Genomic DNA, 27657 nt, shown 5'->3' with positions numbered 1-27657 from the left:
CCAAACACAGACACACTGCGCTGAGCGGAGAGGCCAGACGCAGACACTAGGTACCGTGTGGTTACATTCATAGGAGACGCTAGCAAAGGCACATCTAATCCACGGCAACAGCAAGCAGGTCCGTGGTGGCTCAGGGCTGGGGGTGGGTGGGGGACCGACTCAGGCCCACGAGGGAACTTTCTCAAGTGACTGGGGTGGTGGATTCATGTTTACAGATACATTTGTCAAAACTCAGCAAACTCTACGTCTAACGGGTGCATTTTATTGCATGTGCATTACACCTCAAGGTTGACTTTAAGAGGAAAAAAAGTGTTTCCAGGAAAGTTTTGCTTCCCAAAGCTATTTTAAATGATGTATTTTAATGTTTCCAAACAAAGCCCATTGATTCCAGAATCATGTGGTTAATGAGCACCAATTTCTGGGATTGGAACATCCTGGGATTGGCGCTCGATTCTGGGTTTGTGTCATCCCTAGGTGTGTGCTGTGGCGTGTGGACACTGAAAATACGAAGTGAAACAAAACGCCAGTAGCTTGAGGACTTGGCGGTCTCCCCTCTCCTCTCCACCGGTGCTAGCGTGTTAATTACAAGTACCCACAGAAAGCTGGCCCTGGTAGGCAGGTGTGCAAAACCCAGGCTTGGAATTCACTGGTTTTCCAGATGTAGGTAATGAAATTGACTTAAATGCGAAGGGTCACTGCTGATTTTTTAGGATTATGCACTTTATCAGCTGAAGGTTGAGAAAAAGGAGAAAAAAAAACTTCCTCCTCTATCCCCCTATTTCCTTGACAGAGCTGTAACGAGAGCGCAGCGTTTGCCCTGTGACAAGTGTGCACCGCTGAATCGGCAGACACACTCTGGCAGACGGCCTTGACCAGAGTGGGCGCGGCTCTGAGACCCCCTGCTCAGACTCAGACCCCCCTGCCCCCACGCTGCCAGGTCAGCCCTAACCCAGAAAGCCCAGCGCCGCCTTCCTGAGGCAAAGTGAGCCCTGCAGTCCTTGCTTTCAGGCTGCCCTCCCCCGGCCCCAGCCTGGTGCCCAGCCAAAGTGAGGAAAGGGAAGACTTACAATCAAGGTCAGCGTCGGGATCTCCTAAAAAACCAACACCGTGCAATCAGGTGAAGAGCCAAGTCAAGAGCCATCTGTCGGGCCCCCACGGCCCAGTTGGAGCGCGGGGGCTGGGCCCTCTAGGGACTGGGCTCTGAGCCTCCCAGCCCCACAGCACCCCCACAGCACCCCCACCACTCCCAGAGGTGCATAATGCCTGGGCAGGGAGCACCCCACATCTCAAGGGGTGCAGCTCCGAGGCTGCCCTACAATGGACTCACACAGGCCCTCACACGGCTTGCGACCTTTCTTTTACTTTGCCAAAGAGGGAGGAAGCAATGTCCCTTATTCTTTCTAGTCGCTGCTTGTAGCCCTCCCTTACTGGTCCCCGTTGTTCAGTGTCTCGAGTTCAAGGTTCTGAGGCACTGCCCTTTAAACCAACAGATGTGGCATAGCAAACTATGGAATCATTCAAAAAAGAATTAAATGGATGATCGTTGGCATTACACAAGAATTGTACACCTCATAAATGGATTTGCACAGTGAGATAGTTTTCTTTAAAGAACTAGTTCTCAACCTGGGTCAGCTGTGCCCCCAGCGGACATCTGGCAATGTCTGGAGACACACTTTGGTTGTCACAACTGGAGGGGGTGCCTCTGGCATCTGGTGGGGGAGACCAGGCACATTGCCGAACATCCAACAACACACAGGACACCTTCCTCCACAGCCCCACAGCAGGATGATCCAGCCCAAATACCAACAGAGCCAAGGCTCAGAAACTGCGTCCGAGGGCGGGTACCATATGAACTTGAAATATGGTAAAACTGATGCAAAAGGGAGCTGAGTCCCAGGAAGACAGATGCTAACATGTGAGCAGGGTGTGTGTCCACTGAGGAAACGAGGCCTGCAAACCTTGGATGGGCCGACAGCTCCAACTACGCTTCTCAGTTACTCAGAGCCAGGGTCACGGGCCAGATGGGCCCAGATGGAAAGCCAGGCCACCCGAATGCCAAGTGAGGGGGCCATTTGCCTGGAGGCTGCACAGTGGGAGGCCAAAGGTAAGAAAACAAGGGAGTGGCCCTCCGGGAAGCCCTGCACAGTGGCCTGGGCTCAGAGGTGTTGCAGCGCTCCCTCCTCTAGGCCTCCATGCAGAGCCCGGAGGCCCCTGAGCACTCAGGCCAGCCTGCACTCACCTGGAGAGCCTCGTTGATGCTGGCATTGCAGTCCACCACCTCTCCTTTCCCTGGTTCCCCCTTGGAGCCCTACAAGACAAATGAGGTCTCAACCCAGGGCCTGGGCCGGCAGGGACCTGCTGCCTGCTGCCTATCAAACGGGACTGTGGCCGACACTGCCTGCGCCTGGCTACACACAGGAGGACACAGAGCAGCTAGAGGGGGTGCCTAACGGGGGACTCCAAACGCTCTCAGAGGGCGCTCAGGAGCTGGGCTCTGAGAGAATGCTGAACTAGGCCGACCTGGAGAAGGCCAAGTCCACTCATGGCTGTGATGCCAGACCTCCTGTCAGGGGCCGGCCAGCTCTTGCCCTCTCTCCCCCTCAACATCCCACAGATGTGCCACTTCACTCTGCAACCCCAGGGAGGTGAGATGTGCTGTGACTCTGGTCGAGAGGCGCACCTACCTGGGGGCCAGCTGGTCCCTGTTCTCCAGGTGCTCCAGGGTCCCCCTATTACATGACAAAATTGGAGTGAAATGGGGCAAAGCTGGGATGAGAGAACCCAGTGTCCCCAGAGGGGCCATGCGCTAGTGGCCACGGAGGGTCCGGAGGCTCAGTAAGCGCAGGCCACGAGGACAAGGAGCCCCCAGTTCACTAGGTGCGGGCTCCACTCCATCAGGGGGCGGCTGCCCATCTGCTCTCTCCCTCACGCTCCCCCCAGTTTTGCATTGAAAGATATTCTTTCTGTCCTGCGTTAGTTGTTAGCGAGTCCACCTATGTCCATCTGGCCACCCCTCCCAGCCCCCTAATCAGCTGCCTCCTTGGGAGCTGTGATTCTCTTCATTTCTGTTCTGCTCAGGTATCGAGGGCTCACAAATTGTTGCCAATTGCCTGGGTCAATATTTGCCATGAAGAGCCCACAGGGTTCTTCTCAGAGCCCTTCTGTTTGAGAAAGACCCGAACTACCGGGCAGAACACAGGAGGGGCTGGGGACCGAGAGGCGTCCGGAGCCCCGGCCTCCCTGAGTGGGTGAACTGAGGGCATTTCTTCCTGTGGGACGCAGGACAGACGGCGGGGAACAGACAGAGCGGTGCTATAAATGCAGTTCAGTTCTGCAATGATGTTAACATTGGTGACAATTTAAAAAGTAAGAAAGTAAAAATAAAGGAGAAAATGAACCCTTTAATGTAACTTAACTCCTGAAGACACTGCTGCTGGCCAGCTCATGACGCATCTAGCCACTGCCGCCTCCAGGCCTCCAGGCCCCGCCTCCCCGCCCCCCCCACAGCACTTTGGTCAGCCTGCACCTGTGAGGCACACGGCAGCGCCCCGGCCCTTCCACCGTGACCAGCTGCGGGGAAGTGGAAGTCCATCTCTCCCAGTGGCTTGAAAGCTAACAGAGCAGGGGATCTGGGTCAGCCTGAAGCCCAAGTCCACTGTCCCTGGGCCAGCCTTCCAGCTGCAGGGACGGCCAGGCTCCTAATCTCTGAGCTGGGGCTTGAACTCTCGAGCTGACCCTCATCCTACAGCTTTCAGGTCTGGGGGCCTCTGTACCTTGTCTCCCTGCTGTCCAGGGGGGCCGGCCCGGCCGTCTGCACCAGCTTCTCCCTGGGAAGGGAGAGGGATGGGATGAAGGTGTGCAGGGCAGCTGGGGTAGTTGCTCAGCGGGGCAAAAGATGGTCTCGGTGTTAATGTTCTGGGAACTAAGGGTCTGGACCTCCATCTCCTATCTGACTCCTACCCAGGCTCGGGTCCAGCCTGGGCCTCCCCTCTCCCTGCAGCCCTGTATCTACTCCCTTCCCTCTCTGAGTTCTGCTCCTCACGCGCCTCTTCTCCCCTAGACAGGCTTTCCTCAGTTCTGTTAGCACACACAAGCCCAGTTCTGTCTTGGCTCCAACCATGGGCCAGCAGCCCATGGAGGGTCGTCTTGGAGCTGAAACCCTTGTGGGGCGCACCTGACCCTGCCTGGGAGAAGAGGGGCGAGTGAAGGCCCTGGGCCTGTGTGTGTGGTGGTGGGGGAGGGGGCTGTGTGTGTGTGTGTGTGTGTGTGTCTGGTGTGGGTCCAGGGGAGGTAAGAGGAGGCCCATCCCAAATCTGTCACTTACTAAACATTTGCTTGGTCTTAGAAAGGGGACGTGATTTGGGGAGCAGTCTTCTAGCGTCCCTTTCTCTTGTCCCAGGGTGCAGGGACAGCAGTGACCAGGTTTCTCCACCCCCAAATCGAGACCCCAAATGCGCCAGGTATGCATGCCCTGTGGGGCCAGCGGGTCGGACTCCAACACCGGGTGTCTGGGAGCCCGGAGGGCAAGGCCACCTTTGGCAAAGCTGGTGCTCCTGCGGGGGGCTCTGCGCCTGCTGTGGTCACGGTGGCCCCGGCATGGGTGCGGCGGAGGGGAAGCCATTTCCCCTTGCCTGTCTGTGGGGTTCCCCGTGGCTTCCTTCACTGTGCTCCTGTGAGCTGTGGGCTAGTCTGTCCTGCTAGACCGTGAGCCGGGCGAGGGCAGTTCTCTGCTGCTCCGTGGCCTGTGCAGGGCCCCCCATAGTGGGCCCTCGAGAAAAAAGGTCAGAGTGTCTGGATGGCCTCCAACCATGAGGGTGATTAACCTTTTCCTTCTAAGTTAAGAAAGAGACCCCCTCATTTTCCTGTGCTGCTGAAATAAAGCAAGCGTCACAGGTAGCGTCTGCTCGGGGAAACCCGTATCTCACCGCTGCAGTTCCCATGGGGAGCAAGGGAAGCGTGGGCAGGCCCATCTGCAGCTGTCCCCCCTGCCGCCCCCGCTGCCCAAAGTCTGCCGGCCCCGGCGGGGCCCAGCACCTCACTGACCCCAGAGCTATTCAGAGCCCAGGCCAGGGGCCTCTCTGGCTGTCCAAAGGCTCTGCAGTCAGTCCCCAACTCGGTTACGTCATTGCCATTTGAATCAACAGGACCATCCATCTGTCCTGCCTGGACATCTTTCCTGGATGGTCAAAACTGTCACTGCTTGGGAGCAGGAGCTCAGACCAAATGACCTTTCCAGAATCCGATGGAAAAACCACACTCTTGGAGCAGAAGCCTCGAGAAGGCAAGGTGCCCAGGACACAGCATCACCCAAGAAGTGGCGGAGGATAAAGGCCTCCTCAGACTGATATCTCCCTTGAGGGAAGACTCACCTTCGGCCCTGGGGGCCCGGGGAGCCCTGGGGGCCCGGGCTGCCCTCCGCCTCCTCCAATGGAGTTGCCAGCATCGCCTTTCTCTCCCTGGAGATGGAAAGCAAAGATTTATCATCACTGGGCCCGCCTAGCTCTGGAGGGACTTGGTTGAAGCCTGTCTGTCTCCCCTCACAGCCCGAAAGCCTAGAGGCAGCCAACCGCCCCTCAGTCTAAACTTGGTGGGGTGGGCATTAGGGATCTGTGGGGTCCAGGACGGCCAGGAACTGGAGGCGTTCAGAAGTCTGACCTGGTAGGGTCCAGCCATGGGTTTTAGGGGAGAATGGGGCTGGCTGCTGAGGGGGGAAAGGCTTAGAGCTGAAACGCCAGACCCATCAGAACCTGGGTCTGGAGCAGTGTTTCTCAAAGTATGTTCCACGGAACACTTTTTTCAGGGGGTTGGCAATATCTGAAATGTGAAGAAAAGGGGGGATCTGGTGGCCAGTGTCAGGAAAGGTGAGATGAAATGAGGCTTCGCACAGGAAGGTCAGGCTAAGGTGTCCTGTGACTGACCGTCCAGGGGGCCTGCCTGAGACGGCTCTCCCCGGACTCACTTGACCTTGGGTCTTTTTTCAAACGGAATAGCTTCTGGAGCTCATGTATAATTGAGCACATTTTCAGAGCTGGTGCAGAGAAATCTGACCAGGTCATAGCTGTTGAATTCTTTGAATTTGGGCAATTTTTGCTGATCAGGGCCTCCCATGTGGTACCTCATACCCTGCTCCTCTGAAACAGAATCAGATTGTGTTCCAGAGGTTTCCCCCCAAAGCTGGGAGGGACACCTTGAATGTGGGGCCCATGTGAACATGCAGAGCTGGGAATGTTGGAGGGGAGGAACATTAAGGCCTTTACACAGAACCCACCATCCAGAGCCCCTCAATACCCACCTTCTGCCCCAGGAGGCCGAGTAGCCCAGGGGAGCCCACAGCCCCCTTCTCACCCTGCAGAGGAAATGGTGCAGGATTAGAAACCCTTTCTCTGGATGTCCGTGCGGTGCAGGAGTCACCCCACCAGCACCAGGCCCCGGCTCTCCTCTCTCCTACCTCCCTGCCCCTCCGAGGGCCGTTTTTGGAAGGACTCCACTTCCTGAAGGACCCCATCTGGGTCCAGCTCCTTCCACAGGCCACGTCACACCTGTGACAGCCCACGTCACTGTTCTCCTGGCCCCACGTGGGCTGGGCCCCCATCACTCACTCAGGGAGAAGAGCCGAGAGCATTCGGGCCCTTTGAGGGTCTCCTTGGGGAGCAGCGAGCAGTTTGGAATGCTGGTAGTTGGGGAAACTCTTCCTTCAGCCCCTTGGCTCTTTTCACGTTCCTAATGTCCAGCCGTTTGGGGCCCCTGGTCCCCAGGGGGAGCCTACTGCCTGCCTCCTCCCTGCCTCCGGAGAAGACAAGAACCATCTAACCAGAACTTCTCTTTGGAGGAATATTTTGAGAGGCTTGCCTCCTGTTATGGTTGAGTTGTGTCCCCCACAAATTTGTATGTTGAAGTCCTAACTCCCAGCCCCTCAGCATGTGACCTGATTAGGAAACAGGGACATTAAAGGAATAATTAGCTATGTCATACTGGAGTAGGGTGGGCCTTTCACCCAGTGTGACCAGTGTCCTCACACACAGGGGAAGGCTGGCCACAGACGTGCGTTTGGGGAGAAGCCTCGTGAGGGCGAAGGCAGAGATGGGGGTGATGCTGCTACCAGCCAGGGAACTGAAGGATGGCGGCAAACCGCGAGAAATGGGGCGACAGGCCCAGAACAGCTTGTCCGTCACAGCCCCCAGAGGGAGCCAACCCTGCTGCACCCCAGACTTCTGGCCTCCCAACTGTGGCACAATAAATGTCTGTAGTTTAAGCCACACAGTTTGTGGTCCTCTGTCGGGCAGCAAAACGAACGCTGCTCCCCAACCAGCGTCTTCCTCCCCCGAAGAACTCCTGCCCGCTGCGTGAGCCCCAGCGCCGCCCTCAGGCAGGTGAAGAGGCTCCGCGACTGTGAGCAACCCCTCGCCGCGCCCCTAGCACAGCTGCTCTGTCTCCTGCGCTGCCTCTTGATGCTCCACCTCCTCTGCCACCAGGACCTCACTGTTCATTCACGGAGCGTCTCACATCAGAAGACCCCCCCACCCCAAAAGCACCCGCCAGGTCAGCATGAGAAGCTCCACTCTCCAAAGCCTGGCGGCTGGTGGTTTACAGCTGTAATGATATACATCGAGGCCCTTGGGTCATAATTTGCTTAGATGTCTCAATGACCTTTCCAGCTGGAACCACACGAGAAGCCACACCAAGTCATTGAGGGTCCTCCCCTTGTTACCTGTCCTTGGGTGGAAGCTGAATGGCAAGATGGCCTGAAGCTGGCCAAGGAAGGGGAGGAGGCTGGGTAAGCGCCCAGGTGGTGGGAGGACAGTAAGTCTTGGGGCCCCAGCGGGCTTTGCTTTGCCTGGGCTGTGCCTTAGTGGGGCCTGCCCTGAAATAGGTCAAGAAAGGGTGCGGCACTGCCCTACCACGGCCCTGGGGGAGTGAGGACAGAGGGAGGAAGGGCCTTCCTCCTGGGTAACCAATGATTTTCAGGGAGGAGGGTTGCTCCGAAGCTTCGCGCCTGTCCCAGCGCCCCCTCCTCCCGGGGACTCGCGCACCCATAGCACACGGCAGGCAGCACGCCAGTCCTGGGGGTGGGGCAGGGAGCGGGGGACCAGTGAGGTCCTGACAGGGGGAGCAGGCTACAATACACGATGTCCTACCCTCTGCCCCCTCTTTCCTGGCAAACCTGGGGACCCCAGCTTCCCTGTTGCTCCTGGGTCTCCCTTTGGGGTAAGAAGAGAAAGCCACTCCTAAGAGGATGGGGAAGGTGAGGGAGGGGTAGAAGGGGCAGTGATCACAGAGCAGTGTGTCTAGAACACTAGTCCCATAAGATGCTCCTCTGGAAAAAAGATGCCCTGGTCAAAAAAGTTGGAAAATTCTTGACAAGATATTACCTTGTAAAGCTTTCCAAACCATTTAGCAAATTAAAGGCTCTGAGAAGGTCTGCGATGAAGAAGCCTGTGTGGTATTTTTAATCCCATATTTCTCAAACGTATTTGACCATGGAAACTTCTTTTCATGCTACATCTTTTAATGCGCTAGATGACAGAGACTGAGCCCTGCAGGCACAGGGACCACAGTTCCTGCCTCTGGACTGGGCGTGCAGGTGACAGGTGGACTGGCGGAGCTGTCCCTCCTGGTCCGGGGGCAGGGAGGCTCTCCCTGTGCACCCTTGACCAGCAGGCTCTTCCCTGGCAGGCCTTCCTCTGCTCGGTCCAGTCCCAGCCCCAGGCCAGCCTCGGGGGACCCTCTCCCCGACCCCAGAATCCCGATGCTCCATGCAGACCCCAGTATTTCCTCTGCCTCCATACCTTGGCTCCTGGGGTCCCTGGTTCACCCTGTGTGGGGAAAAAAGGAGACTCAGGTAAATAACTGAGAGGTAGGGAGAGAGAGCCAGAGCCAGAGAGCGAGCAGGAACGAATGAGCTCAGGGCTGTCCTATGCTTAGACCTCAAGCCCCAGGCCGAAGAGGCACCACCTGGACCCTTCCTTATTCTCCTAGGCGGTGGGTGTGGCTGGTGTGGGTGTCAGTGAGGCACCCCAGGAGGAGGAAGAGGATGCAATGGGCTTTTGCTTTGCACTCTCAAGTGGCCCTGAGGGACGGCCACGCTGAGCCCCTGTGCTCCCTGCTGTCCCCACGCCCCTGCCTGTCAGCCAGTGGGGCAGTTAGGGTGGGGTGCAGGAGGGCACCCCTCTCCTCCCGGAAGCTTTGCAAGCATGCAGCTGCTAAATTTCAGAGTGTGAAGGAAAGCTCTGGCCCCACTGCACGTTGCAGGAGGGTGAGACCAGCAGCTGAGGCTGGGAACCCTTTCCTGCTTCCTTGAGAAGCTTAGGTAAACATCAGTTGTTCAAGCTATGCATGCATCTGGCAAAACGGCTGCTTTCCGAGAAATGTTTCCCAATCCTGCCGGCCCTTGGTCCAGAGCCCCCAGACTCCCAGCCCTGTCCTCCTCTCCCCACCTCCCCCATCCCGCCCCTCTGTGGAGTTACAGCATTCCACTGACCTTCATTCCAGCCACCGCGATGCCAGGAGCCCCCTGGCAGAGAGAGGAAAAGGCATGGAGACTTCTTCAGGCAGGGGAAGCATGGCGGAGGCGGCCAGCCTCCCAGCCTCCCCCTGGGGAGATGCGAAGGCGGACTGCTCACTCCCGCCTGCTGCCCAGCCCCATGGGAAAGGGGGGTGCTGAGCTTGGCACGGGGGGAGCAGCCCTGAGGAGGAGGCTCTGTGCAGCGCAGCCAGATTCCCAGGCTTCCCACCCACCTGTTCGGCACCATGGGCACCATGGTGGACACAGTGGACACCATGGCTGGATGCCCACGGGTGAGCTAGATGGGGGCACCCCTGGGAGGAAGTGGGGGGAGGGACACATTGGGATTGGAGAGGAGGAGTGGGAGATGAGAGGGGAGGGGAGGGAAAGAAGGGTGGGGGAGGGGAAGGGGAAGGGGAGAGGAGTGGGTGGTGATGTCCCACATGCAGCCCACCCAAGGGTGTGTCAGCGGGATTCTCCTCACAGGAGGCTACCTGACCTCCGCCCTCATGGACTGGGGATCAGCTGGCAGTGCACCCCATTTCCACATTGGGCCAAGACCGCCTATCTACTTTGGGAGTGGGGCAGGCTGCCAAGCCCAGTGCTCAGACACTCCCAAGTGAAGGTGATTTGCAGGGGTGCCCACTCCCCACATGGGTCTCAAGACTGCAGCCAGAGGTGGGGTCACTGAGAAAATTTTTATGACCCCCAAAATGCCCAGAAGCAGACTCGGCCATGTCAGAAAGATGCTGGTGAGTGAGGGCTCGTGGGCCAACCAGGAGCAGCCCTGCCTGGAAGTACAGGCTGGTGCAGTGAGGGGGGGGGGTGCCTGGCAGGAAATGTGCACCCTGTGTTCACAGAGGGACATGGAAAGGGGGAGCGTGGGAGAGGTGAGGGCAGGGCGGGGCTGCCTGGGGTGTGACGAGGGGCGGGTACCTTTGCTCCGTGTTTGCCCGGCATCCCTGGCATGCCCCGTTCTCCCTGAAGGAAGGAACAGAATCCGTGAGAAGATGGCTCAGGGCCCCTTGGCCTCGGCCCTTGAGGCATGGCAGGCTAGGATGTCATTGAGAATAGCCGATCTGGAAGCTGGGGACAGTTGTCCTGCTCAGGATGAGCTTCGAGGACCTGCCATCCCTAGCAGCCGCCACGGGCCACTCCTCTCACCTATGCAAACTTGTAGAGGGGTCCAAGTCAGGGAGCAGAGTGTGGGACAGGCCCCCAGACGGAGGCCCACCGGAGGAGCCGAGTGCTCTGGGGCGGGGACAGAGGGAGCTCTTCAAGATCTGCTGCCGGCCATGGGCCCGCGGGGCCTTCAACTTGGTGCTGGGGGCGGGGGGCGGGGGCGGTGGAAGTGGCCCACCCGGCCGCTTACCTACTGCACACCCGCCCTCCCAACCCGCCTAGTACTTCCTGTCCTGTTTTCATCCCAGCAGGCTTGCTCCAGTGGAACCTGCTGGCCCAGCCAGAGAGGCTCCTGCATGTCGCATTCCTCTGAGGATCCGTTTCCTCCCAGGCTCCTCGGGTCTAAGTCTTCCCAAGGGCCCATGCGGCAGAGGGTCTGCCTGCACTGTGGGTGGTGGACTGGAGATGAATCGGGGTGCTGCCTGGAACCCGTCCAGGGGCACCGGGACAGCTGTCGCTTCTCCAAGACGTGATGAAGTGTGCTCCACTGCCTTAGCGGGGCTGGTCTTTTTCATCAACCTCTCTTACCTCCCCATGAACAAGGCAAATCTATGGGAGGGGGCTGAGCTCAGGAAGAAGGACAGGGACTGCACTCCTCCGTCCTTGGAAGGACACACCAGGAGGAGACGAACGGGGGTGGAGAGTAGGTGAATGAAGACGAACCTGCTGTGTTGGGGGAGGCATGAACAGGGAAGAAGGAGAACACTTTCTGTCTCCATGAGCTGAACCCCAAATGCAGTTCTGGCCAGGGCCCAGACTACTGTGCAGCTACAGGTGACAAATGCCAGCCTGCTGCAGCCCCCCGAGTGCGGAGGCCAGCTCTGTGCCGGGCGAGGCAGAACTCTGACAGACCCTGGTCCGGGTCTCAGGCCATGCTGCAATCCCCACAGGCCGACAGGCAGAGGGGGACCTGGTCCCACCCCGTCTCGGTCCTTCCAGCTGTCCTCACCCCTTCTCTGCCCTCTCACAGGCAGTCCTGGTCCACAGCACGCTCACCAAGAATGGGGCTGCTTTGAACTCTCTCCTCTGTCATCGGCCTTCATGCTCCTCAGAACACGCGCTGGATGACGACACTCCCTACTGCCATCCTCGCTTCCTCCCCAGCCTCATCTCCTCACACCCTGACGCCTGTTATGTTCCCCTGAAAACACTACCCATTTTCATGGCTCTCTGCTATTTCCTCAGTACCCTGCTCATTGCTGGGGGCCCTGGTCAGATGCTGTCTCCTCGGCGAAGCCTTTTGCTTTGTCCCAAGCCCAGTGCTGGTTGCTCAGTGCAGCAAGGACCCTGCGCATTTGTAAGCTGTATGCACAAATTCACGTCGCCTGGGCTAGTTCATCTCCATTCTCTTTGGGCCAAGTCTCCTAATTCTGCAAAAGGTTCAGCATCTTTAGCTCCAAACCAGGAACCCTTCCTCATCCTGACCCACAGACAGAGGTGTGGACTCCAGAAGTGACCACAGCAGACAAGCCAGTGCCCAGGTCTGCCCTCGTTGCTAAATTCTGAGAAACTCCTCTATGAGAAAGAGCTGAGGAAGAGCATTTCCTGCATCTGCCACACATCTGGCACTGGGGTAAAGGGCTTTATATCCTTCTATTCAATCTCCAAAAATCCACTCCAATGGGGGAGTGGATATTATTCTAGCTTCACATGCGAATAAACTGTAGAGGTTAGGCATAAATGTCAAGGTCATGCAGAGCAGGGATTGGAACATAGGTCTTTTGTCTGCTAAAGCCCAGGTACCCATTTCTCTAGGCCAAGCCCAGCATGCAATGGGCTGATATTCCACTTGCCCTCATTCCATTCTCTCTGTAAGCTGAAAGGAAGGGAAAACCTTTCTCTGCTGGAGGGCCCTTGAGTGTGTGTCCCATAGGCACGAAGGGGTCAGCCTTCCAGGACAGCTCAATCCAGAGTCCCACCCTCTCTTTCCGTCCCAGACCTGGGTCTTTAACCATACGCACCCGGAGAAAAGAGCTGGGCAGAGCTCTGCCTGCCAGCACAGGTCCACCATGTGGCCAGCAGAGGGCACCACAGGACCTTGCCAAGAGTCTGGAAACTGCAGCCAAGCAGCCCTCAAGCCCTTCCTCAGGAGAACCAGCTGAGGGCCCCAGTCACTATTTCCTCTAAAGAACCAGGATGGCCTACCAACATGTCAACCAGCCCAACTGGGTTGACTCAGCCATGAGGACACCGGACAGAGTCCCCTGTGCTGCAGGAGGGAGGTCAGCTTGGGGGTCCCTATTCAGGGATTTCCCATTTGTCCTGCCCTTCCCTTTTCCGTCTTTCCCTCAGTGACCCTGCCTCCCCTTCCCACCTCCATTCTGGGGAGCTGACAAAAGCTGGCTGGCTGTGTGACTCCAGATAGTCCACTTCTCCTCTCTGGGCCCAGGACCCCCGCCTGCGATGGTGAGATCAGGCTAGACACCTTCTACCCACCCCTGCTCCTCCGTCTTTCTCCATCCATCCCAGCCCTGCCTACGTGAGACCCTTCGGAGGGAGAGAGGCCATGGTTGGAGAGGACAATGGGTCTGTGGCAGCTCCAGAACAAGGCCCCCTGGTGCAGAGTCTAGCTCTGGGTAAAACTGTAGCTCTAGGAGGGGTCTCTGCTTTCTCCTCCTCCTGCCCTCAAGAGACACAGAGCTTCCTGTGCTTCAGCAGGGAGGAGGGTGGGGGCTGCTCATCCTAGTCTCTGGGCTTCTGTCTCCATTCCCCACAGGAGCCATGCAGAGCAGAACCCGGGAGTGAGGGTTTCTGGCTAATTGGGCTTGTCTCCAGCCCACATTGGTTTGTACGTAAAGACACAACCATGCCCTCCAGGGACATCTGGGCCCCTTGGAGCCTCCTAAGGAGGCAGCCATCCTCATTAGCGCCACTGACCTCTGCCCCTTCCCTCCCCCTGGGTCAGGTCTCTTAATTCTGCAAATGACTGAGGCTCCCTTAATCTGCACCTCGGGGCCTCCCTCACTTCCAGCCCTTTGCTGGGCAGGAAGCAGCGGTGCCCTTCGCTGACCCCACCCTGCAGGCTCAATCCACTCTCATCAGTCTCCTTTCTCCAGGGATTGCTCCCTGGGCTTTCCCCAGCCTGACCTCTGAACCAGGGACCGCGCTGGTCCTGGCCAGAAAACCTTGATTCCTGGACAGTGGGTGAGGTGGAAGAGGGGTGAGAGTCACTGCCAAGGACTCCATGGTGGGTGTCTGTAGGGAGCAAGGGGCAGCGTTTCTGGCAGCTAGTGCCAGAAGGAGGCCAGTGGCTGTTCCTGGGGCTTGTCCTCATGGCTCGTCTTTGTGAGAGCTTATCTAGAGGCTCCTTCTGTCCTGTTTCGCTTCTTAGAAGTGTTCCTGTTTAAACGTCTGCATTTAAAATTGTGCTGACTTCAGACGCACTAAATCACTAACGTCTCCATCTTAGGTGGGGGAGGAGGTCTCGTTTTAGCTCCTGTACCGTGGCTGACCCCTGTTCTCCCAGTGGGGCCCCAGAGGCTCCCCCAGAGCCTCTCAGCCACTCACGCTGGGCCATCCTGCAGCTGGGGAAGTGGGTGCCTGAGATTACAAAGCGTTGAGCCCCAGGTGCACAGAGTGTGGGTGGCACAGGCTGCTGTGGAAGGAGGCTTGTGACCTGCCCCCCGTTGGGCTGACCCACCACCTGGAAGCCCGGCTCTTTAACTGCGGTCCCGGTGCTGAGAACCAATGTCTGGGTGCTGGCCCAGAAGGGGTGGGTTCCATTCACTGTGGCTAGGAAAGCTCTGGGTGACACAGGCAGGTAGGGAGGGGCTGCCCTGGATGACCTGAAAGCCTGTCCCAGCCAGGACTTTTACAATGGCCCTGACTCTCCCGCTGGGCCCTGCGCATGCTCAGGCTGCAGCATCAGTAGCTCCTCTATGTGGGTCCTCGCTTCCAGGTGTGAGGACCCATCCTTTACTGAGATGACAGGATGGAAGTGAGCTCATTGGTGCACAAGCTGGCCATGCTCCTGTTGGGTGGGAGTGGCCTCTTAATTGGTGATTTACCGTTTGTGGAACAAGTGGAGCAGGGACTTGGCAGGAAGACATAGTCTGGAAGGAGGTGGGGGCTTCAGGGTCAGCTCCCCAGCCAAGCAAAGGTCAGGCCAGAGAAACATGGGGAGATGAATGGGTCCCCCTAGTGTGGAGCTCCTGCTGCAGCCCACCACTGGGTGGGGGGGACTGGGCCGAAGCAACTCCACACACAGACCCTTTGTTCCCTGCAGGGAGGAGGAAGGCCTGTCTGAGTGTGGGCAGTGGAGGGCTGGGGGTTAGGCCAGCAGGAGGTTCAGGCCTGGACCAGAGTCCCTTCCTGGGCTGGAAAATCCGGGCAAAGAGGGCCAATGTCTTTTCCTCACCTAAAGAGTTCCCAGGACTCCCTTCGGGGAAAAAGGCAGCTCCCTGCTCTCACTCTAGCCAGCTCCAGGCCAGAGAGGCCTGGAACCGTGGAAATGCCAGGTCCTCTGGTAATTGGGGCTGGCAGGAAGCGATCTGGGGAATGACCGGGTCAGGCGCCCCATTGAAGGCCAGGGCTTTGGAAGGGCGGCTGGCTTGTAATCTCAATTTGAGATCGGTTGATTTTGTAGTTGGTTCCAAAAAGAAAAGTCAGCTCTAATTAATCTGTGGGCTTTGGAGTACAGGAGGAATGGGGCCCAGAGAGCAGAGGCTGGGGGCTGGAAATTGACGGAGGGGGAGTCCCGTGGGCCCCAGTGAGACTTCAGGTCTGGAGCCCATGTCTCAGCCCCCTGATCTGCTTCAGTTGAAATGGCCTGGCTGTCCCTGCTGGGACTTCGTGGCTTTGAAAGGGTGCTGTCCCCATATCAGGCCCCTGATCTATGGTTTCCATCTGTGCAAAGCACTCTGCCCGTGAGCCCAAGAGAAGCCGGGGGTTGCTGGGCCCTCTGGGAGCCAGAGGGGTGCAGGGACGTTTTGGGAAGAGCTGCAGCGTTGGGCTGAGACAAGCTGCCTTCTCCTGGCTTCACCGGAAGTCCTGGGACCATGCCGACTCCCCGCAGGGATCATTCAGGTGAAATCGGTGCCAACGAGAAAAACACTGCACTTCCTTGGTTTCTGACTAAAATGCACTAAGTACCTCATGTCCTCTGCCTTAGGTGCTCCAGGCGCTGCCCACAGAGAGCCTTGGAGGCTCAGGGAAAGGCCCAAATCCAGTCACGATCTTTTTCTCACACGGAGGAAAACAGCTCAATACTCACCTCCTTTCCTTCTAGTGGAGGGGGTGCTGCTTACTAGAAATCACGGGGACCCCCAGGGCTCCTGAGACCCAGATAGTAGTCATTTGGAGCAAGGCTTTAGGGTCAGGCAGACTTGACTTCACTTCTTACTGGCTGTGGACCTTTGGGGGTTCACCTCTGTGAACCTCACTTTGCTCATCTGTCCATCAGGGATAAGAACAAAATCTACCTCACAGGGTTGTTATAAAGACCTAGTAAGGCGGTGTATGCAAAGTGCCACATAATCAAACTGGCATGTTGAAGAGGCCCCACAAATTAGCTATAATACTAATTATCATTCTACAGAAGTGTGTCCATCCACGGGGCCCCGGCCCTGACTGGCAGATCAGAATGAACACGCCCTTATGCAGAAGAGCTGAGGAGCGGTGAGGAGGAGGACCAGCATGGCCAGAAAAGGGGGATCCAGAGGGGCTGGCTGGGTGAGCTTCTGCTCCTTACACTTTCACCCCAGTGTCCCAAGCATAGGGCCCATCGGACCTCCTCCCTTGTTTCTGGGGAGCCCTGCAGCCCCCAGGAGGGGTCACTGCAGCTCTAGCTGCCCTAGCATGAAGTTCTCACATCCCGCCTCCTCTGGTCTGAAAACGCACAGCCCTGAGCAGGAAGGGGATGTGGGCTGAGCCACAGTCCTCCATGCAAACCCGGAGGCTTAACACCCAGAGCGCCACATGCATCGAAGGCACCCCCCACCGCTGAGACAGACGGACCAGCTCTGTCCTGCTTAGAGATAAGCTCTCACCAGATTTGTGTTCACATAGTCTGACAATGCTCGTCAATCCTCTTGAAAGAAAGCCAAGGTTGCAATGTTTTAAACACATTTTGCGTCTTGCAACATATTTAAAGTGGATTGGTGCCATAAATTTGGACCAAATAGGTACCACATGGGTACACAACAATGCTCGCAGCATCCAGGCAGCGGGGCTGGCCCTTATGGGGCCTGCGGCCACACTGGGCTTCGATCCTGAGGAGCTGGTGGAGAAGCCTGCCCTGCCCCCGGGGCTGGCCTCTGGGAGGCTGCCAGGTTGGGTCCAGTTGCTGGGGTGGTGGTGGTGGTGGTAGGTGGGTGGAGCTTATCATTAACAAAGTTCACAGCTGAGAAACGTCTTTGCTGAGAGTTAAATCCCAGCCCATGCTGAAAGAAAGGCTCCCTGCACGGGTGTCACATCGCTGGTGCGCAGCTGATGTGGAGGGTCCCTTGGTTACTGCCCAGGTCCTCCTTGAAGTCTGACCCCTGTCCCAGCGCTGTGTTCCCACCTGCCAGCGCTCATTTCTCTCTGGGGTGGGGCGCAAACTCGTCTCAGCTCCTGGAATCAGGCCACCCTTCCTATCGGCGCCTCCTTGCCACGCCTCACTCCAAGCAGAGACAGAGAGGAGAGGAGAGAAACAGAAATGATGGACCAAGGAAGGGTGCTTGCAGGAAGAACCCTTTACATGCCAGAGCACACAGAGGACAGCGGTCTCTGCACAGTGAGCTCAGCCCGGGTGAGAGCCCCTGAGGAGACACGCGCTCTGCACCAGGGCAAGCAGGCTGGCCTCTGGGCTCAGGCCGGTGTGACCTAGCTTCCAATTCCGGAGGATTGTTCACCAGCTGTGCAACCCTGGACAAGGTGTTAACCTCTCTGAGCTCATCTGGACAGTGAAGATAATGAGCTGGGCCATGGTGAGGACTGAGAGAGGCGGGGAGTGAACGACCTTTGGCTAAAACAGAGATGTAAAGTGTCGCTGCACTTGTCCTCGGGCGCCAGTCTCTTCATCTCAGAGTTCTGATGGGAAGCAGACTTCTGCCTGGGTGTGGTGATCACTGGAGCCCAGGCTCGCCCACGGCCCCGGCGGCACATGGAGCCTCCTGAGGGTTGCCTGACCTGAAGGAATGACCCCAGGCCAGTAGGGGCCAGCCCTCTGCTGCTGGCCATCAGTGCTCAGTGCACACCCTCTGGGCTTGGTTGGATGAGGAGGCTGTGGCTGAGGTGACGACAGATAAGCGTCCCAGCAGAGTGAGAGCCGGCACAGAGGGGAGGGCACTGAGGCCACACGGTGGCTCCAGGAGCCCCTCTTGACAAGACTCAAGGACACGCTGGGAGAAGTGGAGGCAGTGGGAGCCTTCCAGAAACCCTGAGAGGCGGCGAGAGAGACCACTGGGCCGCTGCACATCCCACGAGAGGCTGCTGATCCCACGAGAGGCTGCTGTGGAAGGACAGGGTTGGGGGTCCGGCCAGGAAAGGAAAGGGGGGCGAGCAATAGCCGAGCACAAAGATGAAGGGCCTTCTCAGTTCCCCATGAGACCCGGAGGTGGTGACACTGTGACAAGATCGGCTATGGGTAAAGGAGGAGCTGGACAAGACTCAAGGAGACCAAGACTCCTTCCAAAGCCAGGGCTGCTCTTCCCTAAGGGGTGTGGAGCCAACTCTGTCTGCAGGAAGCTGGAGCTTCCCTGAGCTGGAAGGGATTTTAACCCAGTCGTCCATCATCAGATACAGAAGCTTCTCAACGCGTGCCAGACCCCCAGTTATCCAGCCTCTGCCGGAACACTTCCGGTAACAGGGAGCTCCCGCCCTCCAAAGGTAACCATCAGCGCTTGCTCTGCCCCTTGCCATGCAGAAGAAGCACACTGGCCCTTCCTGCTGGAGCCTTCTCTGGCAGCCAGCCCGGGGTCTTTTCTCCCCAGAGTGGGCTTCCCGGGGGGTGGGAGCTGCCCCTCTGTCAGCAAGACCACACTGGTTTTCTCCGCAAATTCAACACAGTCAGGGTTGAATGATTCGCCCCAAGTCTGAGCCCAGGATTGCCACACTCATGGGACCAGGCCCCTGTCATCATGACACTCCGGCCCCACACTGAGCCCTCTGAGGACACCAGAGCCCAAGCTCTTTCCGGATAGACCAGACCCCCGGGTGGCAGAACGCAGGCACTGCCGTGGTGTGGATGCTAGGATCACCACGATCCCAGGGAAACCTTGGCTGGCCCTGCAGTTTTTTCACACCTTGAAAGAGCTGGCGTGGCTGCTAATGGGAAAACCGACCCTGCTCCGCTCCAGAAGGCAGTAAATTTTGTGAGTCTGTGTGAGTGGATGGAGGCAGCCGCGGGGGCTATAATTTCCACTTCCTGACACAATACAAACTTCTCAGTTTATGCAGAACTAATTACAGAATTCTCAGGTCTCACCATTTCACCCACCAAACACCCATAAAACAATGGGGTCACGGCAGCGGCCGGATTAGCGCACTCGGAGTAACGTGCTTCTCAGGAGCGATTCTTCCCCTTCCAACCCCCCCCCCCCACTCCGCGTCCTTCTTTCCTTCCTGCCTCCTGCCCTTCTCCTGGAAGCAAGGCTCTAGGGGCTTCCCCGCCTGTAGGAGGTGGTACCCTGGGAAGGGCCCAGGCCTGGACATGCATTCCTGCCCTGTCACTTATGAGCCAAGGGACTGTGGGCATGCCTCAGTTTCCTCATTTGTAAGCAGAAGAATAGCACCAGCCTGTTAAGACGGTCCTAGGATCAGAAATAATGCAGGCCACTTTGAAGGACAGCCTGGCAACATTCATCGAGTGGTGACTTTTACTAAGATCATTCTGACGTCATTGTAGTTACTGTCACGACCACCCCCGGGGCCGAGGTAATGCATTGTTTCCCTGTCGAAAACCCCATTTCCCTTGACATCGCTGATGGAAGGACCACTGTGGTGATTTAAAATGGCCACAAATGCTTTGCCACTTGTTCCACAAAAACAAGCGGAAGCTGACCCTCCTCCCCATTCCACACGACTTGGCCACGTGACTTGCTTTGACCAATGAGGCATCAGAAAATGTGATGCAAGTGCACCGAGACTTGCCCATTTTGGACGCCGCCCTGGGCCCACCATGCTGTAGGGAGCCTGTCTAGTCCACTGGGGGCCTGGAGGCCGAGGGGAGGAGAGCAGGCACCCCGCCCGCAGCCGGCGCCAATCACCAGACATGAGGATGCAGCTGCCCTGGCCCCTCTGACCTTTCCATCCATCACCTAATGTGACTTCGAGAGTGAGACCAGGGGAGACCCATGGTACTACCGGATGTCCAATCCACAGAACCACGTGAAACAAGCTGTCATTTCAAGTCAGTAAATTTGGGATGGTTTGTTACACAGCAATAGATAACTGATACACCTACCCATTCACCAGATCTGAGCTCATAGGCTCTCGCCTCCCAGAAGATTTCCCAAATTCCTGCCAGCCCGGAATTAACCTCTCCAACCCCGTATTCACACGGCACTTTGTGATGGTAGCAGCGAGCGCAGCCTGCCTTCACCAGGGTTATTTGTGTAGGAATTCCGTCTCTCTGGTCTGGGAGCTGCCAGAGAGAAGGGCTGGGACCCTACCCCTGTTTTCCCAACCACGCTCAGTCCAGAGTTCTGCCTGGAGGATCTGAGGCACCGTGCTACAGATACAGCCGCAGAGGTCTGGCTGGACTGCTGATTTGCTCAAGGCCCTGCCCCCCCTCAGCCTCCTGCTCCCCCAAGTGGAGACATGACCCCTGCCCATCCCCCTTCACAAGCATTATGAGGCTCATGCTGGGTGAGTGTGGGTGCAAAACACTGTGTACACCATGGTGAGACATCCACTTGGGTTACCGCAGGGGGCGAGGTCTTTCCCTCCCCGCTTCTTACCTTCCGGCCGTGGTGGCCCTGGATGCCGGGGTCTCCCTGTGGGAACAAAGAGAGGACGCTGAGAGGGGTTTCCCGAATGCCGAGCCCCAGCTCCGGCTGTTCCCTTCACGTTCCCATCCTTCTCCCTCCCCACCTCTAAATCCTCCGGACCGCCACCCCCCACCGCCCCTGGCACCAGGACAGAGGCCGTTCTGCTGCTCAGAACAAGCCCCTGCTTTGTGGAGACAGAGCGGTGGTGGGAAGGGTTGACTCGCCTGGAGGCCTGAACTTCCGTTTCGGTTCTACCACTGACTTTCTGGAGAGCACTTTACCCCACGACCCTCAGCGTCCACATTTGTAAAATGGGTGGGCTTTGCAACTTATCCTCAGAGCCCGAGGGTCCCTCAGCTTCAAAAGGAGAGTTGGTTTGACATCAAGAGCTGCCAGATAGGGTTTCAGAAGAGACCAGATGACCCCGAAGGTCCCTTCTAGTTCTAACCCCCTCATGAAACACCCTTTTACTGGGAGGTTGTAACAGCACCCTGAGTGTCGACCTTCCGTTTCAAACTAGACGGTAAGATCCCCGCTTGGAGATGGGACCGCACCTTCCACCAGCCAGAGGACTTGGATGGCTGAGCACACAAAGGTTTGATCCTTGTGAGACGCACTCAGGGCCCAGGAAGGTGGCAGCTGGGGAATGAGCCAAGCACGGCCCACCTCTCGGCAGCGGAGCCCCCACTCGGCTCCTCCACTGTGCCCTGCAGTGCTGCCTGCCCCGCCCCTGCAGGGAACTCTCCCATCCGCTCAGTGCGTCTCCCAGACCGGCCCTCACCTTTGGTCCAGGAGGCCCAGGAAAGCCCTGCGGAAGCAAGAGAAAGGTGAGCGGAGGTGAATTCCACGGGTGAACAGTTGAGGTGAGCCATGCTCACAGTGGAGGCTGGGGCAGAGCGGGGCTTGGAGAGCTGTGCTGGGTTTGGATGTGAACAGACTAGAGAATCCCGGGAGGGTATCTGGAACCTGCCGAGGGCACACGGGGACAGCATGTCCCTCTCTGGAGCCATGTGGGTACCGTGGGCATCGCCCCTGTGCTTGCCCACTGGAAAATAGGTCAGTGGCATCATGTGAAATTGAGAGTGTGGTTTGGTCCAGATCCCCACCCGCCCACCTCCTAATTGAGACCCCTCCCTGGAAAGCAGACCTTGCCCAGAAGTGTTATGATTTTGCCTTTGGCCTTGCCAGTCCGAGGGGGAGCCCTCTGCCTCCTTTCCTAGGGCACTGAGACCACGGCAGCCAGCAGCGGGAGGTGGCGTGGGTCCAGGGCCTGCGGGGCCCGAGGGAGAGACCAGAAGAGGCTGTCCTGGCCGTGGCGGGGGGGGGGGGGCTGGGGGGCTGGGGGGGTGGGTCTGGTTGGCAGACACAGGCTGCGGAAAACTGTGCTGCCTCAGTCTGGTCTGTTTCAGTGGGTTTAAAAACACACTTTCTGGTTTTTTTTCTTTATAAAAAACCTAACAAAGAAAACCATCTGGCTTGGGCTCAGCGAGTGGGAGCCCACTGTGTTTGGGGAAGGGCAGTCAGCAAAGAGGCGGATGTTGAGCACTTTTTTGGTTGTCTCAGCTTGGTTTAGTTCAAATCCCTAAATTTCAGTTCCTTTCAGATTTTCCGTGTTTCCATCTAGCAACCTATGAAAGTGAGACTAACCTCCCTTCCTGGGGTCCTGGGGAGAAATATTAACATCCGTGGTGGGGGGTCAAGCTGGGCAGGGCAGCCGAGACCCCCAGCAAGCTAGGTTTTCACACCGGTGTGCCACCTTCCGGCCCAGCTGGGTGTTAGCAGCCCGGCTGCCGCCCAGCCTGGAGGGACCCCGTGCTGAGCCTCAGCATGGGCAGCTGGGGCAGCTCAAGGGCCCAGAGGTGGAGCCCAGGGACCTGGGATGCGACTGTACTGGCTGAGGGCTATTTGGGAGGGGCAGGATAGCCCAGCAATTTCGCCTGTGGGGCTCTGTCCCAGGGGCACAGTCGGAGAGGTGCAGGCTTTTTGTCCAAGGACACAGATGGCAGGAGGGAACTCGTTCACTACTTTCTAACAGGCCCGGCAGCTGCGAGACCCAGCTGTTGGAGACTCCCACGTGGGAAAGGGCGTGCCCCAGGGTGAAAAAGGAACTGGAGACAAACTGGTATACAGACTTCGGAGCCCGGAAAGGTTTCGGTGCTGCTATATTTAAAGAGAAAACTGAAAGGACTCTCCAAAACATGAATGATGGTGAATGATGGATATGGGAGAATCGGAAATTTAAAACTCCGTCTATATATCAGATTTTTCATAATGAATGTATGATGTTTCAGTCATGAGAAAGAAAACAAGGTTGTTTGTTTTTTAGCCACGTGGGGAAAACATCACTAAACGATTTTCGTCCTTCACCTCTCTCTCCCAACGTCACCAAGGGTGACATCGGTCTCCGGTCCGGGGAGGGAACCCATGTTCTCCAGGGCAGCCCAGGGGCCTGCTGTGCTGCGCTCCTGCCCTGGCGCTTCCTCGAACAGAACCAGGCTGAGAAAGAGTTGGGTCTCAGTCAGGGCTCGGAAGTGGGTGACTTGGTGGCCCCAGCTGCGTACGGTCTTGCCTGGAGGTGGGGTGCCTGCTGGCCTCCCTGGGCCCCTGCCAATTCTCCAGCTCAGTGCAGGGCCCCCCTCCCAGCTGACCGGGCATCCACCTGGTGGCCTAGGAACATGAAACCTATACGCACCAGAAAAGGCGTGTTTGTTGGGGTGCCAGCTGCGGGGACAACCCCCTGCTACCTTTGTCAGAACTCACTGCCCCCAACTCAGGTTCTCTTAAGCCCAGGGGTCAGGGGCAGCCATCAAAGGTGGCCCTGCAAACTCTCTTCCCTCTTGCTGAGGTTGTGGCCAGCCTGTTAGTGATTTCCCTGAGACAGTAATGACTGGACCTGAGGACACGGCCCCCGGGAGGTGTATTTTCAGAACCAGAGGGCAGCTCCTCGCATGGGCCACCCATGTTCAATGGCTTTGCCAAGGTGCTTTTACCATTCAGCTGGGACACTGGTTCCTGTTGGTTATACACAGTTTGGATGCTTTCAGAGAATTCTTAGGACAAGTCTTAGAAGAGGTGGCAGGGGAGAGAGGAAGGGGGTACTTACACGTGGTCCCATGGGCCCTGGTAGTCCTGGATGCCCCAGAGGTCCACTCGGTCCAGGGGGGCCCGGTGGCCCTGGTGGGCCTTGGATGCCGGCCTGGCCCTGTTCACCCTGAGGATCATGGACACAGCATTAGAGAGACCCCAGGGCTGCAGAGCGGCTCCCGCCCCAGGGCCATGCACCAGGTGAGGGCCCTGCGTGGGCTCTGGCAGGGAGGCGGTGGTGGCGTGATGGTGATGACGCTGCAGTGGTGACTACATGCAGGGACTGGTGGCAGCAAGGTGAAGGCCAAGACACTAGGGCCCTCGAGAGGAGGTTCTTCGAGGGAGGACTTGCTGCCGGAGCAGCTGGTCCCGGGTGAGAGCCCCGCGGTGGGTGGCAGGGGCAGAGGTGTGAGTGAGGCGACCCCCAGCTCAGAAGGTCTGTTCCTGGCCCACGTGGTGAGAGACCAGGGCCTGCCTCCGCTCCCTCCCTGCGGCGAGTCACGCCCTCCCTCTACGCCCTGGCCTCTCAGCCACCGAATGAGAACAACAGTTCCTCCTTTCCTAACACACCTCTTTACCGTTTTTTGGTGATCTGGCCCAAAGGATCAAATCAGATCCTTAGGTCAGAGGTTACAGAATTTTGTTTGGCTCTCTAAACAATTCAGCAAGAGACTTTAAGTAAACAATTTGCACTGGTGGCTCCTGATGAAAAACTGGGGGCCCTGGCAGCTAGACCCACATTCTTGGGGGCAATCATGGACTGGGCTGAGGAGTGGTGCCCCCTTCAGGTGGGGCATGCATTCCCCAGATGCATCAGGATGGATGGAGGGCTTGGGAAACAGGGTCAGCATCCTGTTCCCACAGGAGCGGGAGAGAGCCTGGTTCATGTGACCCTGATCTTGGGCTGGGGGCCAGTCAGAGTTGTCCTAGATCAATGCCATTATATTAGTTTCAAAGTGAGCTTCCCTGGGATGTTCTGGGCTCAGTTCTTGTGACAAGGGGTCCATCTCTACAGACAGACTGACACAGAACAGCCTGGCTGGTATGAGAGCTCCAGGCTGGGATGCGGGGGACATGGGCAGCCTGAGGTCCAGGCCAGCCCGCCCTGCTCAGAGCAATCTCGGCAGGCCTCTGTGACTCCTGCTTCCCTGTGTAAAAGAGGGAGCTGAGGCTGCTTCCTGCACACTCAGCAGAGGGAAACGATGGTTACAGACAGGAGTGCACGGCCTCAGGACGAGGACAGTAAGAGCTTAGCAGCACCTGTGTGAACCATCTCTTGGCTGGGACCTCTGAGGGCAGACGGAGCCCTGCAGCGCTCCTCTGGGCCCCGGGCTCGGTCCTGCCGTACCCTCTGAGGGGCTGCTGAGGGCCAGGAGTGTTCACGGTACAGGAGGCAGGTATAGAAGTGGGTCCCAAGTCCCATTTACAGAAAAGAAAACACTCAGGGAAGGTGAGTTCCCTGACTGAGGTCACATGGAGAATTTGTCAGTGGGGAGCCAGGACCCCAACTTGGACCCCCAGACTATTCCTATTAATTCTACCCAAGCCCCCGGCAAAAACTGTTCACAGTCCAACTTGCTGCACTTTGGAAGTAACCTCCAACGCCACCTGCTAAGCCCATCATGTCACTTATAAAGTTTCCTGTTTCAACATCTTACAGAGCCTGTAAAATCAATATTGGTTTATTGATAGGAAATGGGTAAGCTGTTTCATGTTCCATGATGGCCAACAGCACAAAAACCTCATTCTGCTTTTGCTGCAGGCAGAACGGGGGCCCCTCACTTCCATCTCTGCTTTGGAAACCAGGTCAGGGCAGCACAGAAAGTTCTGGCTCCTCCACCCCCTCAATTTCTTCATCTGTAAGGTGGGGAAGATGATGGTGGCACCGCCACTGCCAGCCACCGGGGGTTACGTGGGATAACCCACGCAGAATTCTCACAACAGTGCCTGGGGCCAGGGGGGGCTCAGAAACAGCAGCGAATGCAGCTGAGAGAAGGGCTCGGCTCTCCTGGCCTGGGGCCTGGCGTGGGTAGGAGTGGGTGATGTGGGTGCGCTTGGTGCCTCTCTGAGCTGCTGGCGGGCCTGATGGACACCCGTGCTCGGGGCACGTGCTCAGAGCGCATAGAGGCTCTCGAGGATTTGGCTGGTGTAATGGGACACGCAGGCTCAGGTGACACGCATATCACATGTCCCTCTGTATTTTTAGCTGTTAATTGGAGTGACTTTTTTGAGCCTTATACAACCAGGTGCCTGACATGCAGGCTTCGGGACTCCTGAGTCAGGCCAGATGGTGGCTGCAGGCCACGCTTTCAGGTTTTCAGAGAGCATCCGAGAGCCCTGTCACTTCCAGCATCCCCGGGGCCTTGGGGGCACTCCTGCACCGTGAAAGGGAGGCCAGGGGCATGCGTGGCAGCCATGAGCTGCCTGGCTTCGGGTCCGTGCCTCAGCCTGACCTCTGGGTCTGAGGTCTCCCATTCATTTGGACTGGTCCTATCCCAGCCTCCGTGGGCTGGAACTAGGAAACAGTGGCTCACAGTGATTACTCCTGTCACCTGTGGGCTACATTCCCTCTGCAAACTTCCTCACTTCTCAAACTCAGGTTACAAGTGATCCGATCTAAGCAACCGGCATGATTCAATATAAAGGGTATAGGGCCAACTGGGAGAGTCCTGGGGCGGGGGCTGGCGTGTCTGAAGGCCAGGCTGCAGGTGCCCATTCGGCCTCTTGCCGTTTGTGCAAGCTCGGGCTCAAACTCACTTCTCTCTGAGCCTCAGTTTAACGATGGCACTTGAACCATCCAGGGGCCGTTCTAAGTGATTTGTGTGCACAGTGACCCCAGGCAGTAGGAACTGTTATATCCTTATTTCACAAAAGGGAAAGCTGAGGTACAAAGAGGTTAAGTGACTTGCCCCAAATCACACAGCTAGTAAGAGGCAGAGAACCTGGTGCCCTGCGATTTACTGTGCCCTATAGTAAATGCCCTACATTTACTGTGTAATCCTGGGCAACTTAATGTCTTTGAGCCTTGACTTCCCCATCTGTGAAGTAAGGACGACATGCCCAATTCCTGAAACTGTTGAGAGAATCGAATGGGATCAGGCCTGCAAAATGTGTGACACAGTGGGTTACACTGTGACATGTATAAGCCAGTGATGGCTGTTGTTGGTGGCTCTTAGGAGTAATGATGGGTGCTGGAAGCTGGGGATTGCCTGGGCCTGGGTGTTGTGTATAATTCCAGGTCTATGGCGCTCATGGGTACCATTTCTGTCTAATTTAATTTAACCAAAGTAGAGTGAGGGTATGTCTTCGTCGACAGCCCCAGCTGCCCTGTTAGGGCGCAGAAACTTGCTGGACCCTGGGGACACCACATGAGGTCTGGGCAAAGGGAAGGGTCTACCTGGAAGGTCCGCCTTTTTATGACTGGGGGTGGAGCCAGTCGCACTGAATTGAGGAGAGGCAGCAGCTGAGGAGAAAGATGAGTTGGAAGGCCAGAGGGCAAAGGCCAAAGGTCGCAGGTGTTCAGGAGGATGCCCGAAGTCGCCAGGAAGGCAGGGTGGCCAAGAGGGAATGGAAGAGAGATAGAGAGAAGAGAGATTAGTGAGCATGAGGCCTGGATGGGGCACTCTCACGGCTTGTGGGGTGCAGCGCTGAGCTTGCCCTTGGATGGTGCACCGTCCCCGGAAGGAGTGGCTTTTGGGGTATCGGACAGCAGCAGCCCCCAGCTGGGAGAGTGGTCGTCTTCGGCTGGGCCTGCCCTTTGTGGCATGCTGGGCTGAAAAGGCCTCCTGACACGAAGCCCAACATTGCACTGTGGGCCCCACCCACCCCTGGTAGTGGACAAGGGCTGCTGGGCTAAGGCAGACGACCCAGAGGCTCTGGCTAGGTGGGGAGCCACAGGACGAGTTAAATTGGTACTGGAAGCCAGGCTGGTGTGTGGCAACCTATGGGTTCTTTTTTTGGTTGAACGAGAAAGGCCGA

At 57.4% G+C, this 27657-nt stretch overlaps 1 protein-coding gene across 1 annotated transcript in view; it reads right to left on the bottom strand.

Moving 5' to 3' along the window:
- The window catches only part of LOC119038155 (collagen alpha-1(XIII) chain), an 82348-nt gene that overhangs the window by 30981 nt on the left and 23710 nt on the right, over positions 1-27657 (bottom strand). The window contains exons 11-23 of the mRNA XM_053664040.1: positions 27077-27142; positions 23699-23806; positions 21377-21403; positions 20566-20601; positions 10439-10483; positions 9479-9511; positions 8787-8813; positions 6293-6346; positions 5370-5456; positions 3774-3827; positions 2685-2729; positions 2240-2308; positions 1068-1091 (exon numbers count right to left, since the gene is read on the bottom strand). Of these exons, the coding sequence (XP_053520015.1) occupies positions 1068-1091; positions 2240-2308; positions 2685-2729; positions 3774-3827; positions 5370-5456; positions 6293-6346; positions 8787-8813; positions 9479-9511; positions 10439-10483; positions 20566-20601; positions 21377-21403; positions 23699-23806; positions 27077-27142 (675 nt within the window). The remainder of the gene's footprint in view (positions 1-1067; positions 1092-2239; positions 2309-2684; positions 2730-3773; positions 3828-5369; positions 5457-6292; positions 6347-8786; positions 8814-9478; positions 9512-10438; positions 10484-20565; positions 20602-21376; positions 21404-23698; positions 23807-27076; positions 27143-27657) is intronic.

This window comes from Artibeus jamaicensis, unplaced genomic scaffold, assembly GCF_021234435.1.
Source record: "Artibeus jamaicensis isolate MK-2021 breed Jamaican fruit bat unplaced genomic scaffold, CSHL_Jam_final contig_332, whole genome shotgun sequence".
In the NCBI taxonomy this organism is placed as follows: Eukaryota; Metazoa; Chordata; class Mammalia; order Chiroptera; family Phyllostomidae; genus Artibeus; species Artibeus jamaicensis.
Note: the sequence above shows the minus strand (reverse complement) of the source record. Positions and strands in the feature narration are given on the sequence as shown.